At 40.6% G+C, this 16,161-nt stretch overlaps 1 protein-coding gene across 1 annotated transcript in view; it reads right to left on the minus strand.

Moving 5' to 3' along the window:
• Nucleotides 1–16,161, minus strand: part of TOR (target of rapamycin) — a 165,008-nt gene that overhangs the window by 65,595 nt on the left and 83,252 nt on the right. Inside the window, exons 32-36 of the mRNA XM_087690407.1 lie at nt 11,836–11,933; nt 11,172–11,281; nt 10,917–11,093; nt 10,732–10,797; nt 8,765–8,833 (exon numbers count right to left, since the gene is read on the minus strand). Coding sequence (XP_087546533.1) covers nt 8,765–8,833; nt 10,732–10,797; nt 10,917–11,093; nt 11,172–11,281; nt 11,836–11,933 — 520 coding nt within the window. The remainder of the gene's footprint in view (nt 1–8,764; nt 8,834–10,731; nt 10,798–10,916; nt 11,094–11,171; nt 11,282–11,835; nt 11,934–16,161) is intronic.

Here is a 16,161-nt window from a genome sequence, read left to right on the forward strand (position 1 = left end):
ATGGAAGAACACAGCATAAGAATTATGCATCTACCAGTGATCAAGTTGATAATGAGAAAAAGTTTGTTATGCAACACATCATGAATGTACTAAATGCAAATGCATTAGTAGTGTGTGATTATGTATCATATGTGGATTTAGGTGCCTCTAACAATAAGATATCTCTTGAAGAATGGTTTAGAAAAATAAAAATCCGTAAATGCATGGTTTTGTGGAAATGGGTGACACTATAGCATATGTCAAGAAATGACTACAATGAAAGCAAACCAAAGAGATTTTACGACTTGCAGTGGGGAGAAACACAAAGTGCATACAGCAAACACTCAAAGAGAAGAGAAACTCAAAAGACGCATAAGAAGATGGCGATGAAGCACTTAATCATGCTGAGTAAATGAAGCTTATACAGTGGAGCCGGAGCTCTTAGGTGCCTGCATTGTCCTGTCTATCTTGTCTAAATCAAGTGATAGCACTAGTTAGGGAATCATACACTGTAGAGGGAGCGAAACACAATCCTCCAGGGCAGTGTGCTATCGAAGTAATCTGAAGATGAAAGAGTGCGAGACACATTCGTCAAACGCCATTAGAGTCGAGCAAGAAGATCACTAGCTACGAACGTGTACTCCCAAAGATGAGGATCAACAAGATGGCTTGCTAGATGAGAAAATTCAGCCCATGATAGAGCAGGAACTACAAAAAACGCACGTCTCTGGGGAGCAAGCGCATGTCAAAGCAATTGTTGATGCCAAAGAGATGTCAAACTACGAAACACAATCCAAGGGAGATGGTCACCAAGTGGAGAAAGAGAATCTGCAACCCAAAACACAACCTAGAAGGTGGAGACAAGGCGTGTGGTGCGAGGAGAGATGAAGACCACGAACTGCAATGTCCTCCCGGTGGGGCGTGAGCAACAATGGAGAGATGGAAGAGAGTGACAGAACATCGGAAGGAATGGATGTGGAATGGATGAATGGGTGGAGTCAATACCATATACATAGGCATAGACTGTCTAGACTATCGCCCACTCAATCTCTCTGATGGGGCCCCACTGTCGAAAGGAGCCTAGAAAGCCTTTTACGGCTAGAAATGGAAACCAAAAATAGAAAAGAAAGAAGGAAACAATACTGAATGATATCATTTCTCAACAACCCATCCTATTGCTCCTATTGGGAGTATCCCATTGTCTATGCATAGTGGAAAAGTTAAGTGTTTCATTGATGTGTTGCATATGTCTAACATTTCAAAGAATTTTTTTTCTATTGGACAAATTAATGAGCCTAATTGCAAGTAAAGTTCAATCAGGATGACTACTTTGTAGAACATTTCAAGAATGGATATAAGTTGGTTACAAAAGGCAAGCGCGTCCTATTGCTCATGTTGGGAGTATCTTATTGTCTGTGCATGATACAAAAATTAAATGTTTGGTTAATCTGTTGCGTATGCCTAACATTTCAAATAAATTTTTTTTCTATTGGATAAATAGTTGAATGTGATTGCAAGTAAAGTTCGATCAAGAAGGCTGCTTTGTAGAACATTTCAAGAATCAATATAAGTTGCTTACGAAAGGCAAGCATGTGGGAATAATGTTTAACTTGGATATAAATGTACCCAAGCTAAAGGCTACTATTGTTGCACAAGTTGCAGGAGTTGTGGCTAATATTGACGTGTAGCATAAAAGTATCACACATGTAAATATACAGCGCCTGAAGAATATGTAGTCATGTGAAATTGTGACAGGTTTATCTCAGCTCAAAGTGCATGATATGCAAAAAATCTATTAAACATGCCACTTTCGAAAACATGGAAAACAGACAAGGCATGCATTTCCTCACAATAAACGTGTAAGCAGGCATTTACTTGATGTTGTACATTGGGATATGTGGGATTCTACAAATACTGCATCAATGGCAAGAATTAATGATCACACAAGAAAGATATGAACATATTTCATAAAGGAGAAAAGTGTTCTCTCACTTCCAAGATTAAAAATTTCTTTGAGAAACAAACAGGTGTCCAAATTAAGTGCCTCAGGTCGAATGGAGGGGGAGAATATTTATCCAATCAATTCAATAATTTCTTGAAACAACATGGAATTCAAAAATACTTTACGTACATGTATACTCTGCAATAAAATTGTGTCATTGAAAGAAAGAACAAGCACATTGCAAAATTTGCACAAGCCTTGATGGCTGAAAAAAAACATGCATCACTATTTTTGGGCTGAAACTGTCTCTATAAATATGTATATTATGAACAAGACTCCCACTGTTGTAGTGTATAGTGTCATGAGGACATGTATTTTTGAAACCTCACTTAACATGTGGATTAATTTTTAATCACATCGTTAAGTAAATGTTACACATGTGAGCTGTAATTGGGGTTAGAGTAATTGTGACCCGAGGAAATCACGGGATGTCAAAGGGAAAAGTTGCTATAAGTTATGCCACACAGCTACTTGGTGGTAAATGGTGCCAGTTGTTGGCCTAGGTCATTCATTTGGCCATAAGTGTCAACTGGTGACACTAGCCAATTTAATTATTGGCCAGTCTGATTATTTTTCAGGGCACCGAAATAATTATTAGATTAATTTTCAGTATTTAAAGACTGAAAATTAATATTTAATTATGGATAATGCTGGAAAAACCATTAGGGAAAGCTGCCACTTGTCAAAAATGCCCATGCAAGACTGGAAAACGTCTTTACAGGCTGGAGAAAGGCATTTTTAGTGTAGCTTGCAAGAGAGAGGGAGGAGATGTTGGTTTGATTTGCAGCCATTGGAGGACCTTCTGAGGTAGCCAGGGGCAGCAGAAGACCAATCAATAGCAGACGACAGCATCTACAGGCTGTTGAGACAGGGCAATAACAGTAAATGACTGATTTTCTTCAGTTCTTTGCATCTAGCTGTTGAGACAAGGCAGCAGCAATAAATGACAGATTTTCAACAGCTCTTCGCGAAGAAAGTTGGAATTTTCTCTCTCCTCACCATTCTCTCTCATCTCCCAACCTTCTACAACCTTGCTCCAAAGATTGCAGCATTGAGATTACCGGTGGCTGAGAAATTTCAGATTTCTTTGCGTAAACCCTTATTCAGCAGCCACCTCGGAAAGCGTGCTAGAAATTTGAAGCTCCAAGACTTGGATTCAACAAGACTGAAGCTTTTTTTAGCTTTTTCAAGTGGAGGGACCAGCAAATAATTGAATTTGGGGCATTTACCATCTCCATCAAAGCGGGTAAACGCCAATTGATTGCCCGAATCAAGGGGCAAATCAGATGAAAGACTTGCTAGCCATTTTGGACAGCAAGGGGAGTTGGAATACCGAAAGGGATTGGGAGAATCCAATTGTACATCAACTTCTTCAATTAAGTTAAATAAATACTGAAAGGGGACCCCCAGTTTTGGGGCCAACAAGGTGTCCAATGTCGAAGATTATATGGTAAAGTGTACTTTTCAGTTTTGTGAATTTGTTAATTGCTGTAAATAGTGCTTAATCTGGTTATTTACCACCCTATCCGAGCAGGAAGGTTGGTTACATATAATGTGACACCAGAGGAGAAGTTTACTGTCAAGAAACCAGATCAATCATATGTTAAAGTATTTGGATGCATTGCATATGTACATGTTCCCGATAAGCCGAGAAAGAAGTTGGATCCAAAAGCCAAAAGTGTGTATTCGTTGGCCATTCCCTTGAGCAAAAGGGTTGCAGGTCTTATAATCCGGTTACATGCAAGATACAGTTGGGCAGAAATGTGCTTTTCAATGAGATGGGCAGTTGGTATACTGCTGAAAAATAAATTGTTGCAGATGACATAAAAGAAAGGGTGGTTGTTAAAAATGGGGTCCACAATCACAAACTTTGAGTGGGCTACAAGAGTCCTCTTCTATTAACTCTACTAAGAGACCATGAAGTGGCAGGTTGCATGCAAATAGCACTCCTACAAGTGTAGAGAATGTGTCACAAAAGAGAAAAGAAAAAGTGGTTGAGCCACTTGGTGTACCAAATGTTTCTACAAGCTATTCACATATAGATTGTGAGTCTAATGGCTTAGATCAATGTGTGGATGAGAAGTTTGAAATTCCAATTGTCCATACACCTAATGTGAAAAAGCCAAGGCTCCACAAGTGCACATGTTAAGCAGAGTAAGGTATCCTATGTAGAGGTTGGCATATGATAGTTATGCTGCTCCCCATTATGCGTATATGGCAAATGTTATAAAATCACTTCAGTCCACTTGTGTTGAGGAAGTTATTGGTCATGTGCATTGGGAGAAAACCATAGATGAAGAAATGGCTAAGTTGGATGTAAGTTAAACTTGGGATTTGGTGCCATTGCCTGAAGGAACCAAAACTATAGACTACAAGTGGGTTTACAAGGTAAAACATGATGTCAATGGAAGTCTGAGTAGATATAAAGCAAGACTAGTTGTCAAAGGTTATGCACAGACTTGTGGGATTGATTATGAGAAGACATTTGTTCCAGTGGGAAAAACGGTGACCTTAGAGCTGTCATTGCAATGGCTATAGCAAAAGGTTGTGTCTTGCATCAAATGGATGTAAAGATTACATTCTTGCATAGTGAGTTAAAAGAAGTGTATATGGAGAAGCCACAAGGTCATGAAAGCATGGTTCACTCCAACAATTTGTGTAGGCTACGCAAAGCGTTGTATGGGCTGAAATAGGCACCAAGAGCATGGTATGACAAGATAGCATCGTATTGTATCTCAATTGGTTTTCATGTTAAAAATGCAGATCACTCCCTTTATGGGCATTAGAGTGATAGAGGTATTGTTGTGATTAACTTGTATATGGATGAGCTGATTGTTGGGGGTGATAATGTGCCGGAGGGAGAGCATGTCTAGGGTCTTCTCAAATAGAAATTTGACAAGAAAGATTTGGGAGCTGAAGTATTTCTTTGGCATTGATGTGATTAGGACATCTAATGGAATATGGATCTCACAAAAGCAGTACATCTTGGATATGTTGACAGAGTATAATATGGCTGATTGTACGCCAATCTTAGTGCCATTGGATCAAAATGTGAAGCTATGTGCTAATGTAAGTGAGACATTAGACGATCCCACAATGTACAAAAAGATAGTGGAACGTTTGATCTTCATTACTATCACCAAGCCAGATTGTAACTATATAGTTGGTTTGGAAAGTCAATTTATACGCGTGCCCCAAAAGCCTATTTGGACAGTGTGAAACATACATTGCCATACCTTAAGGCCACTTTGGATTGTAGTATCTTTTAGGAGACTGATTCAGTGGTGCGATTATTTGGTTATATTGATATTGATTGGCCAGATAGTGAGCCTCACAAGACATCCACCAATGTGGCTATGTATTTTCCTTTAGGAGTGGGATGGTGACTTGCAACAGTAAGAAACAACCCACTTTTGCATGATCGATTCACAGAGACAGAGTAAAAGGGTACTGCTATGGCAGCATATGCCATAGCTTGGTTGCAAAAGCAACTTGATGATTTGGGATTAGATAGACAATAGAGTTGTCATTTATTGTGACAACATGCATAGCATACAATTGGTGAGAAACCCAATGTCTCCAACATACACAAAACACATTGACATTCATTACCATTTTATCAAAGAGCAAATCTTGGCAGGTGATATTGATCTCACATATGTCAACACAAAGGAGCAAGTTGCAAATGTCTTCACCGAGGCCCTAGGAGCAAAAAGGCTTCTTACTTAGAGTGCATGTCATGGAGTTGAGCTTTAAGGGGGGTGTTGAGATATCAAATTCAACACAAGCTGACACAAACGAGGTTGGTCCTTACACAACGATACACTTCCACCGATACTTTACAACTAGTCCACCTACAATTGGATATCCATCTAGTCATCTCTCTAGTTAGCATATTCACACTATGGACCACTTCTACATTATGTATGTTGTGCTCACTTTGTTTATTCTTGGCAGACTTCCCTCTCGCTCCTCTATCTTTTCACTAATAAACATTTGGTTTGGTATTATAACATATCAAATCGGTTGCTCCTCAACCATTGTATTTATAATATACTTTGCTACTCCTTATAGGGCCGTAAGGTCTTCTTGGTATTGTGTATTTTACCTTTAGGGGTCTTTTTTGCAAGATTCATGAATAGAATTTTCTTTTGTTAAACTCTAGCAAGTGTCCAAGGGAAGATGGACTAGATAAGTCCTTCTTTGTTATAGCTACCGGGATCTTATCAATACAAGCCTGCACTCAACCTTTGAGGAGATTATGGCATCTGGGATTATGCCAGACAGACTTTCCAACCGGCTCATTTATCTCAACCCTAAAGAAAGTGGAGATAGATTGGAGATTGCACAATGTAGACCAATCACCTTGCTTGAAACTACCTACAAGATCCTTGCAAAGGTGATTAGTCTTGAGTTAGCACCATTGATATCATATACTATACACCCCACTAAGACTAGATTTGTCGGAGAGCACAGCATCTTGGACAACATTTCACATTTTGGGAAACCACAACTTTGGCTAGATCCAAGAGGCTCTCTAGAGTGGAGGGTCAAGGGAGTAGTGGCTCTCTATTCTTCGGCACACAACCATGTCATGACTAGCAGAGCGAGAGAAGATAGATTCAACATTCATAAATCAATCAAACAAGGATATCTACTAGCTCCTTTCTTGTTTTTATTTATAGTGGAGGGCATAAGCTCCTTTCTGAGAGAGAAATCTACAAGTATCAAAGGCATCACGATACCCATCCTCAAGTTTGAGGAGCTTGGAGTTTGCTCATGATACGTCAATTTACCTAGATCGGGATGAGGGTAACTTTAGGGCCTTTGTAACGACCATGGAGATATTTTGCAGAGCATCAAAAGCCCTAATTAATTGGCAAAAATCGTATGGATTTTGGATATGCAACATTAGACCGCCAGAGTGGCGATCACATGAGAATTTTACATGGGTTCCCCGCAGGATAGCTATGAGATATCTCAGATGCCATATTGGGATTGGCATTACTTCAAAAGAGCAATCAATACCTCTTCTTCTAAGCATCAAATTGAAACTTCTATATTAAAGCTCCATGAGACACTCATTAGCAAGGAGAGTAGTGATCACCAATCAAGTTCTTCGGGTGAACACATGGTACATCACTTCTTATTGGCCATTCTCTAGGTCATGCATTGGCCAAGTGATGCACCTCATCAAGAACTTCATTTGGTCTGGAGGAGATAGGGGCCCGACCAAAGTGAAGGTGGCATGGGATGTCATCATATAGCCTTGATCTAGAGGAGGATAAAAGATCATAGACCAAGATAGCTAAAGCAAAGCTGTACTGGTTAAGCTCATTGTCACAAATCTGCTTCTAGGTGAGGAGCCCTAAAAGAAACTTGTGATGGGGAGGCTACAGGATATGACATCTACACATGGAGGACCATGGGAGCCCAACATCATTCGATATTTCACAAGATTAGCACCTAAGATTTAGGGAGGAGCTTTGAGGTAAGATTTGCTGCTTCCATTATTAGAGTATAGGGATCTCTGTCTTCGTGGCTTCACTAGCTCCCTGCTACTACTATCAAAGAGAAGATGAGGCAGCCTCTTCTCTTTAAACATTATTTGCAATCAGAGTCGGGCCACACTATTGGACAACAGACATACTTATCATGGGGGAGATTCTCTATACAGGTTGCTACATGAGTGGAGGGCTGGTTTGCCTTTCAGGAGTTACCACAAGAGACTTAGAGGCAGAGAATACATAGTTTTAGGGGAGCCAAGGCTACAATTGAGGCCATGATAGAGGGAGTTCCATCAAATTGGCAGACATATATAGCTACCTCCCTGACTTGGATTGGCCTCTTCTCTAGAGGGGATATCCTTCTAGCAGTTGTATTGTCTAGAATATACAGGGCATTCACTTTCATAGTTGAGGAGGATGGCCACCTCAAGCAAGAGGATCTTGACCTTACAACACTCAGTGGTTGCTCTAGGCAAAGGATCAGAGTAGTGGCACACTTCGAGAGGAAGTGGCACATAGACCCAGCCACTTGTCTTGCAAATGAATGGAGATACTGCACATACAAGAGGAGGCCTCTACAGAGACTTAAGTGGGATCTCAGAGAGTGGGTGTGGAGAGACCCCTTCCTTGACAGACCATAAGACGTGCACTTTTTTGGCTACTAGATTGGGGTAGGGGATACACGAGTAGGATTGGAGCACAGTCAGCAGCCAGGCCCCATTGGCATAGAGAGGGAATCTCAGATGGTTTCCTGCACAACTTTTGGAGGCGGCTACATCACAGCTTCAGGCCTAGAAAGATATTTCTCTTTCTCTGGCTTCTAGCTATGGCAGGGACCCAATGGCATGTGTGCAATGTGATGAGCACGAGGAGACACAGACACATTGCCCATGGGACTGCCCCTGAGCTAAGGAGGCTAGAGCAGAGCTCTAAGCAGCTAAATAGTAATTATTTGCTGATGGGAATGAAAACACTCTTTATCATTTCACAACAGAAGAAATTAGTCAGGAAGATTGTCAAACAAGTATAGATAGAAATTGACCATAGTTATAAATTTTCTACCTAGAGCTGTTGAGATCATTTACTAGTATAGGTGTGCCAAAAGGAGTTAGATAGTACTTATTTCTGATGGGAATAAAAACACTCTTAGTCTTTCATGACAGTAAAAGTGAGCCAGGAAGATTGTTGAAGTGACAAAAAATAAATGGACTTGGAGTTAGAAAGCATGATTGTCAAAAAACTGGGAGCTGTCAGTTCCCCTTCAAAATATTTGTACCTCTTCTAGCTCGGACAGTTGTTGAACCCTGACCATATTATTATAAGCACGATCATAACTGTCTATTACCTGTTACACCAAAGATTTCAAAGTCACAAGTTATTTCAAAAAATATCTCCAAACAGAGCTTTCAAATCTACTCAACTGACATTTTCGGAACCTGCTAGAACATCCTCCAACCATGAAGTTGAAATAAATTAATTGAACATTCTTCCACTACACTCTGAAAGACGAGCATTATTCTGTTCTACTTGCCAACAATAGCTAAGAGCTGAGGTGCCACAATAGAGAAACCAAACCTAGCAGCTCAGGTTCTCCCCCTTCAAGCAATCGCAAGACCAATGCAAGTCACAAGTCTCAGAAACGAGAGGTCTAGTATCCTTGAAGAAATACACAAACTAGAAATATGGATCTTGAAAACATGCCTAGTCTATAACTTTACAACTTCCGTAGGACTTACCAAAACACATTGCCTTGAATTAAGATACGTTAAACTCTAAATTAGATTTCAAAAGATGAACATTGGGGAATAAGGCTCAAGAATCACAAGAGTAGCACATCAATCATACATCCCTAATCAATGAATCACAACTCTTCAAAATGTTTATATAAATTCCCCATAGTTACAATTGTGTATCTCCTCAAGTTACTTCAATGAAAAGGTAGGGGGGTCAGCTTGAGGATTCAAACTTCTATATCGATTAGGATATTCAGGGAGTTTATAATTCATTGACTTCCTTCTTCTGACAAGCACTATTCTATCAGGTGGGATAACCATTATGGATGTAGCTGGAAGTAACTACTGACAATCCAAAATGTGCACAGCCCTACAATAAACTAACGAAACTAACAGTTTCAAACAAAAGGTACAGAAGTTGACGAGTCAAGATACTAAATGCTAGATAATACAAGCAATCGACTATCTTTTAATGCATTGTGACCAGGAACATCAAATTAGAACAGAGAACAGGAATGGGAAGTTCGAGAATGACCATTCCTTTTCACTCCAGAGGCTGAAAATGGCCATTTATATTGCTGGTATAATTTAATCGAAGCACGTCCTTGCAGAAACATTTCAATAAGATCTTTACAAACATGTTTCAAAGGTACAAAACGTTACTTTAAGAAATGTGCTTCTAGCACAAGACCACGCACAATTTTATAGTGCCATGCTACACAAGATTGGAGCTAAGGGAAGGTTTTTGACCATAAAAACATCTGGACTGTGTCAACAAATCACTTCACCTCCAGTTTGCTCTTAAAAAGTCCTGCAGTGGTAAGCAGAGCCTTTTTAGACTGCACTTTTGACCTTTTGTGAGGGCCACACTGAAATTGCTTATCAAATCAAAAGAGAGATTGCATCCTAGCACAAGACCACGCACAATTTTATAGTGCCATGCTACACAAGATTGGAGCTAAGGGAAGGTTTTTGACCATAAAAACATCTGGACTGTGTCAACAAATCACTTCACCTCCAGTTTGCTCTTAAAAAGTCCTGCAGTGGTAAGCAGAGCCTTTTTAGACTGCACTTTTGACTTTTTGTGAGGGCCACACTGAAATTGCTTATCAAATCAAAAGAGAGATTGCATCATTTAAGATTGAGAGTTAACTGAGATCAAACAAAGTGGCAAACTTCCCCTCAAGTCCATTGGCTCTCACATGTTGCTTTATCCACACTGTATCATGCGATGTTTCAACTAGTTAATAGCTGTCATACAAGTTATGAAGTGCATCTCAGTAGTACTGCATTGTCTTGTCGAAGCACAAGCAAGTAGTTTCTGTTTCATGACAATCTGGCATGTAATGAGTGCAGAAACTGCTACCTTATCATCGTATCTGGGCTTTCAGCAATCAAAATCACTTTGACAGCGATGCAGTAAAATCTTTAAAGCATGCAAATTATTACAGAAAACTACAACAATATTATCATTTTGAATAAGCAAGAGACTTTAAGAAGCAAATTTTACCAAAGCAGAAAGATCTGTAGCCACACACTTTCGGGCCCGTTCTATGTATTCACGAGCTTCTTCATACTGCAAACAAGGCTGGTGAACTAATAAATGCTGGCATATGAATTAAACATAGCTTTCCTAATTGAGACCTGCATCTGAAGTTTATCGTAGAACATAAAAGAGCTGTGCAAGACTGGAACCTTTCCACGTCGTATGCAGAGAACAGCCCTAAAAAAGGGACCATCACTGCTTCCATCGGAGGAACTTGCAGAGTTGCCTAAATTTCGCAATTTCAACTCATCGCCACCGTCATCAAGCCGAGAAACATACTCACCCATCATCTCCCACTCACCCATATTCCATGCTGCATTCGCAGCCTACACACAAACAGAATTAGATTACCACATAAAGAAATGGTCCATAAAAATGTCACAAGCACATAAAAACAGACAAACCATGGGTGCCATTTCTAAACGAGCACCCGGTTCAGCACGCGTCCAAAACTCCCTGCAAAGTGCATTCAAATCCTCCCATCGAGCTAATGCTGCTAAGCATCGCATTCGGCCTGAAAGATACAAAATTACAATGAACAGAATATTTTGATTGCACAATAACACAATTCAACAAAAGACAGTTGTTATTACCGAAATCATGAGGTCAGAAAAACTTAAACTATAACTTTGATTACACTTCCTAGAACTCTAAAAACCTAAATCAATGCCCTCCCTGCTCTTTCTGACAGTCTGCTGTGCTTCCATACATCCAATAGAAAGGAAGGTCAAAAACAGGCCATTTTGGAAAATAACCCACGACCAAAACAACCATAGTATATGAGGTTGCACATTTACAGTTCCATGACCAAAACACACTATGGCTGGTTGAACGTTTGCACGTTATACATGCCATAGTATACAAGGTAAATTCAGATCAAAAAGAATTTCTTTCAGGCTGGAGTCCATAGTAAATCTACTAGTATATTCACAAACATCAAGGCTACAGCACAGCCTCATCTGGAAAACAGAACTTTGCTTTCAAAGTGCTCGATTTAACGTCACTCAGTGCAACATTAGCAGTTGACTCTGTTCAGCACAGATATTAAGTGGAGTTCAAAAATCGGACCTAATGTGGCCTCTAAGACTGCATGAGCACTTGTCGCTTGTACTGCTTTATTTGAATAAGCATTCAAAGCCTCATCCCAACGTTGCAGCTTTTCGTACCTGATTGAATAAACACTATACATCTCAGTAGCAAATAGTTAATGCAGTGTCAACACTCAGAATTATTTATTAAAAATTTTCAATATCTCGTGGCTTGTATTTTCCATTTTTTCAAACCATTACACAAACCTGCAAAGTTTGAAGTCTACATGCCTATAGATTATCACCGACGCATGTGTTGCAACTCTCCCATTTCATCCCCAAACAACAAATAAAGAGAGAATTCCCAATTGCACTACTTCAAAATAACATTATTTGATGTTCAAAGAAGAAAGAGGAAGAAAAGGGAAAGGGAGAGGGTTGTGTCGGTGGTGGGTTTCCGGTGGTGCCCATAGGTGTGATGGTGGTGCTTTAGAGAGAGAGAGAGAGAGAGAGAGAGAGAGAGAGAGAGAGAGAGAGAGTTATATTAACGTCTACAAAAGGCCAAGTTGGCCTATGAGACCAAAAGGTTACATACAAAATGTTTGGGAATTTTTCTAAGTCCCAGTAAAACTACTATCTAGTGTTATGGTGAACTAGGTGAGTAGGTACAAAATGGTATACAGACTCGATACAATCTAGATGCACTTCAAGTGCAGTGTGGAATTGCTCATGGAGCGTTGTCATCTTAAGATCTCCCACATGGGCTTGTCCAGCATGGATAGGCTGAAGCGGGGGGGTATAGCTCCCCGATGGCGCTGTAGTATCCGTTGTATCTGTAGGTGATCTCTCCTGCGGGGCGTGGGCCTCCTGGGTGTGGGCGGTGAGCTCTGCCTCTCTCTATAGCTCTATCCAAGGTGACTCCTCGAGAGACCTATGAACCAAATCAATATACAACTGCTACATATCTCAAGTATCATGCAAAAACTCAAAAGAAACTAATGTAGTAACATGCATGCTATGTCTAGTCCCTATCTATCATGCTATAGTGGTACCATCATTATGAATACTAAGTGATGAATAATCTACTATCCAATGGGTATGACAGGTAGTAGCATGTCATACTGGTGGCAGTGGGCAAGGAGGACTCTGTTATCCTTCCTCCACATTTGATTGATATCTTCTCGCTTTATCATCTCTCCTCCACATTTGACTGATGTCGTGCCCCAACCTGAGCCATGCTTGATGCCGGTGCAGTGCTCTACATCCATAAGTTCGGGTGTCCTAGTAACCTTGGAGGGAGAGAGAGAGAGAGAGAGAGAAGAGAAGAGCACACACGCAGAGAAAGAAACATATGTTAACATCCACTGAGGCCAATAAAAGAACTTACGAGACAAAACCGTGTACAGTGGTAGATATCAAAGTGTGACGTGCAAAATGATAATCACCAATATACAATGCAAAGCAAAGTGTAAGGTGGTGTACAATACAATGTCCCTGTAGGGATACAACAAAAAAGGTGGGGTGGATGGGTGGCTATAATATGTCATGAATCCTTGATGAGATTGCGGGGCAAAATCAGCTTTGTCAAGTATCGGTCCTATCACTAGTGGATCTCTCTCTCTCTATTCCACCCTAAGTCCAAGTGGTGCTCTAATCTCTTCAACTCTCTAGACTTTCAGCCATCTCTATGTAGGTGCAGTGTGGTCACTGTCTGGAAAAACCCAATGAGCTGTGACTACATGTCCCCTCTCAATAGGGTACCCGCCTAAATAATGGTGTGCAGATCCTTGGGATCTCAAGTAAGAACTCACCCAAATGTTGTTGATTGGGGGACCCCACGACTAGTCTAAGGGAGGTGTATCCTCTAAATAGTGTGGGATACCTCACTTAAATTGTATTGTAGACTCCACATCCACAAATGTAGCCTCACTCTCCCCCTCCCGGCATAGCCTACAAAACTTCTCAAGTCTAGGAACCTGGGCCGCTCTCCTTATCTCAATCTCTAGCTAATAAGAAGAGACCAGAGTTGGGTGTGATGGCTACTCGCATCTCATGTGCCATGTATACATCTAAGTATCCAAGTCTCCCAATAAAACCATATATTGGAGTCCTAGTTCCTCTAGTATGATATCCTCGAGGGAGGGGCCGCTAGGGTAAGATCCATGTATGTTGTATGTGCAGTTGATAGAGATCATGTCGCAAAACCGAGTTCCTCTAAATGCGAGAGAGGTGTATGGAGGGACAGTAAGGATCATACTGCTCTACATGTGCATAGTGTGAGCTCATCTCGAGGTGAAGATGTGATTAAGTGTAGAGCACCCCCCAACTGAATCCATCCTATCATGTAGCTCTCAATCTCCATCTCTTTGCATAGGCACTCAGCTCTACTTCCATCCCTACTCCATATATCTTGGCCAATGTATGGCCCACCATGATGGTCCTCTACTTGCTTGGATCTAGAGGATCTCCAAACCAAGATCCATCGATCATCCATGATGTAGATGCTCTATAGCCCTCTTCAACATATCCTATATGAAGCAAGTGGATTTGGTAGAAAGAGACTCTAGAGGAGGTGGAATTGGCAGCTCGTGTGGTACATCATATAGCCTCTCTCCATAGGAATGTCTAGGTCTCTAGGTCTCCTACGGGTGTGGATCAATGTGGCTCTAATAACATAGTCACATGGAATGGGGAATGGGAACAAGGAATTGGAACGGAGAGTGCCATGAATTGCCATTCCATGTGACTATATAGTCACATGCAATAGGGATGAAACCGGAATTAGAAACATGGAAACCGGGACGGGGGACCCCAAAAATGGCCATTCCATGTGACCACGTCTCATAGCCTACGGTATGATGTGGCTACATCTTTGCTTATGAATAGATGGTATAGATCTCAATATTGTGTCTACTTGTATGCTCACCATTTACTGTAAGTGAGAGTCCTCATTTGTCTCCCAGCCTCCTCTACAACATGCCCTAGCCCTCTCTAGGTCCAAAGGTGTCTATATAGCTCTTTCCACTCATCACCATCCCATTGGTCCTAATACATCTAAAACACTGCATACATGTTCATAAATGATACCTTTATCAAAGTGACAGATCCTATACATGAAATTTATATTCAAAGCACTGCTTATAGCTATAACTATCCAAGATCGTGCTACTGGCTATCTAATGAAGGGCTCCTTGTATCTGGACTCTGCAAAGCTCGAAAAGAAAAAGCGTGAGATATCTCTAATCAAGAAACACACAGACTCAAAAAACTAGGCCAAAGCCATCTTGGAAGATGCAATGAAATCTCCTTTGCATCGCATAATAAGTTCAACATCTACAAACATAGTGCATCTCTATCTCGACCTCTAGATTACGCAATTAGCATATCTCAACAGTTGGGCCCGCTATTCCTACTCTGTATATAGCTATCTCAATCCACAATTAGTGGGATAATGTGCAAATCGGACTAGTCATAAATCCCAAACTATATGACAAATGTGATCCATATAGTGTGAGTACATGAAGAATCTACTATATGTGAGGAAAAAAAAGGGTCTTAATAGAAGGCAATCTTTATCCCTAATGGCTACACTACTATGCTCCAAGTCCTTTGGCTATGTCACTCAAAGATGTTTGCTCTAGCTATCCTATTCACTTGTTGCCAAGAGCAATGAAAGGGGCCTCCATGCTATATTAAAAAGAGGAAAGTATACCCATCTATCTATCATGAATCCCAAGCAAGCTACTCAGATGTGCAACCCAGCATGTGGTGCAGTGATAACTCTAGGGCAAGTCAAAGGCTATCTTATATAATCTCAAGTGCTGCTAATGGTTTACTACAGATGAAATGCAAGATCATCATTACTCCATCTTCCAACCATCACATGCCTCCTTGCGTTTGGGTCCTCTAGTATACAAGATTGATTCTCATATGGATGCACCACACAACAATGTGGGAGTGACCAATGTCTCAAAAATCCATAGCTTCATCTATCTCTCTTGGAACTAGAAATGGGTACAATGTCCCCGTGGTACTCTTGGGGCAGCATACCCTCTAATCAAGTGCCCCTCAATTGTCCTCCACATAGAGCATCAAGGCCCTATAAAGTAATCCTTATATATGCATATGTTGTGACATGGTCAACTAGCTCCCTCTATATGCAAACTACATCCATGTCTTCAATCCACTGTAAGGAGGGATTGAAAATCGTTACCTTGGTTACAATGAGGCCTTAGTATTTGATAAATATAGTTTGGCATATTCCCTTTATTTTGAAATTCTTTCTTACGAATTGTTACTCATTACACCCTATTGTAGTGCCATCCACATTGCATATTTATTAGTGGTTACTTCATGAATCATGATA

The sequence above is a fragment of the Lygodium microphyllum genome, chromosome 2 (genome assembly GCF_053477565.2).
Source record: "Lygodium microphyllum isolate KBCC chromosome 2, Lygodium_microphyllum_v1.1.10, whole genome shotgun sequence".
Taxonomy (NCBI): Eukaryota; Viridiplantae; Streptophyta; class Polypodiopsida; order Schizaeales; family Lygodiaceae; genus Lygodium; species Lygodium microphyllum.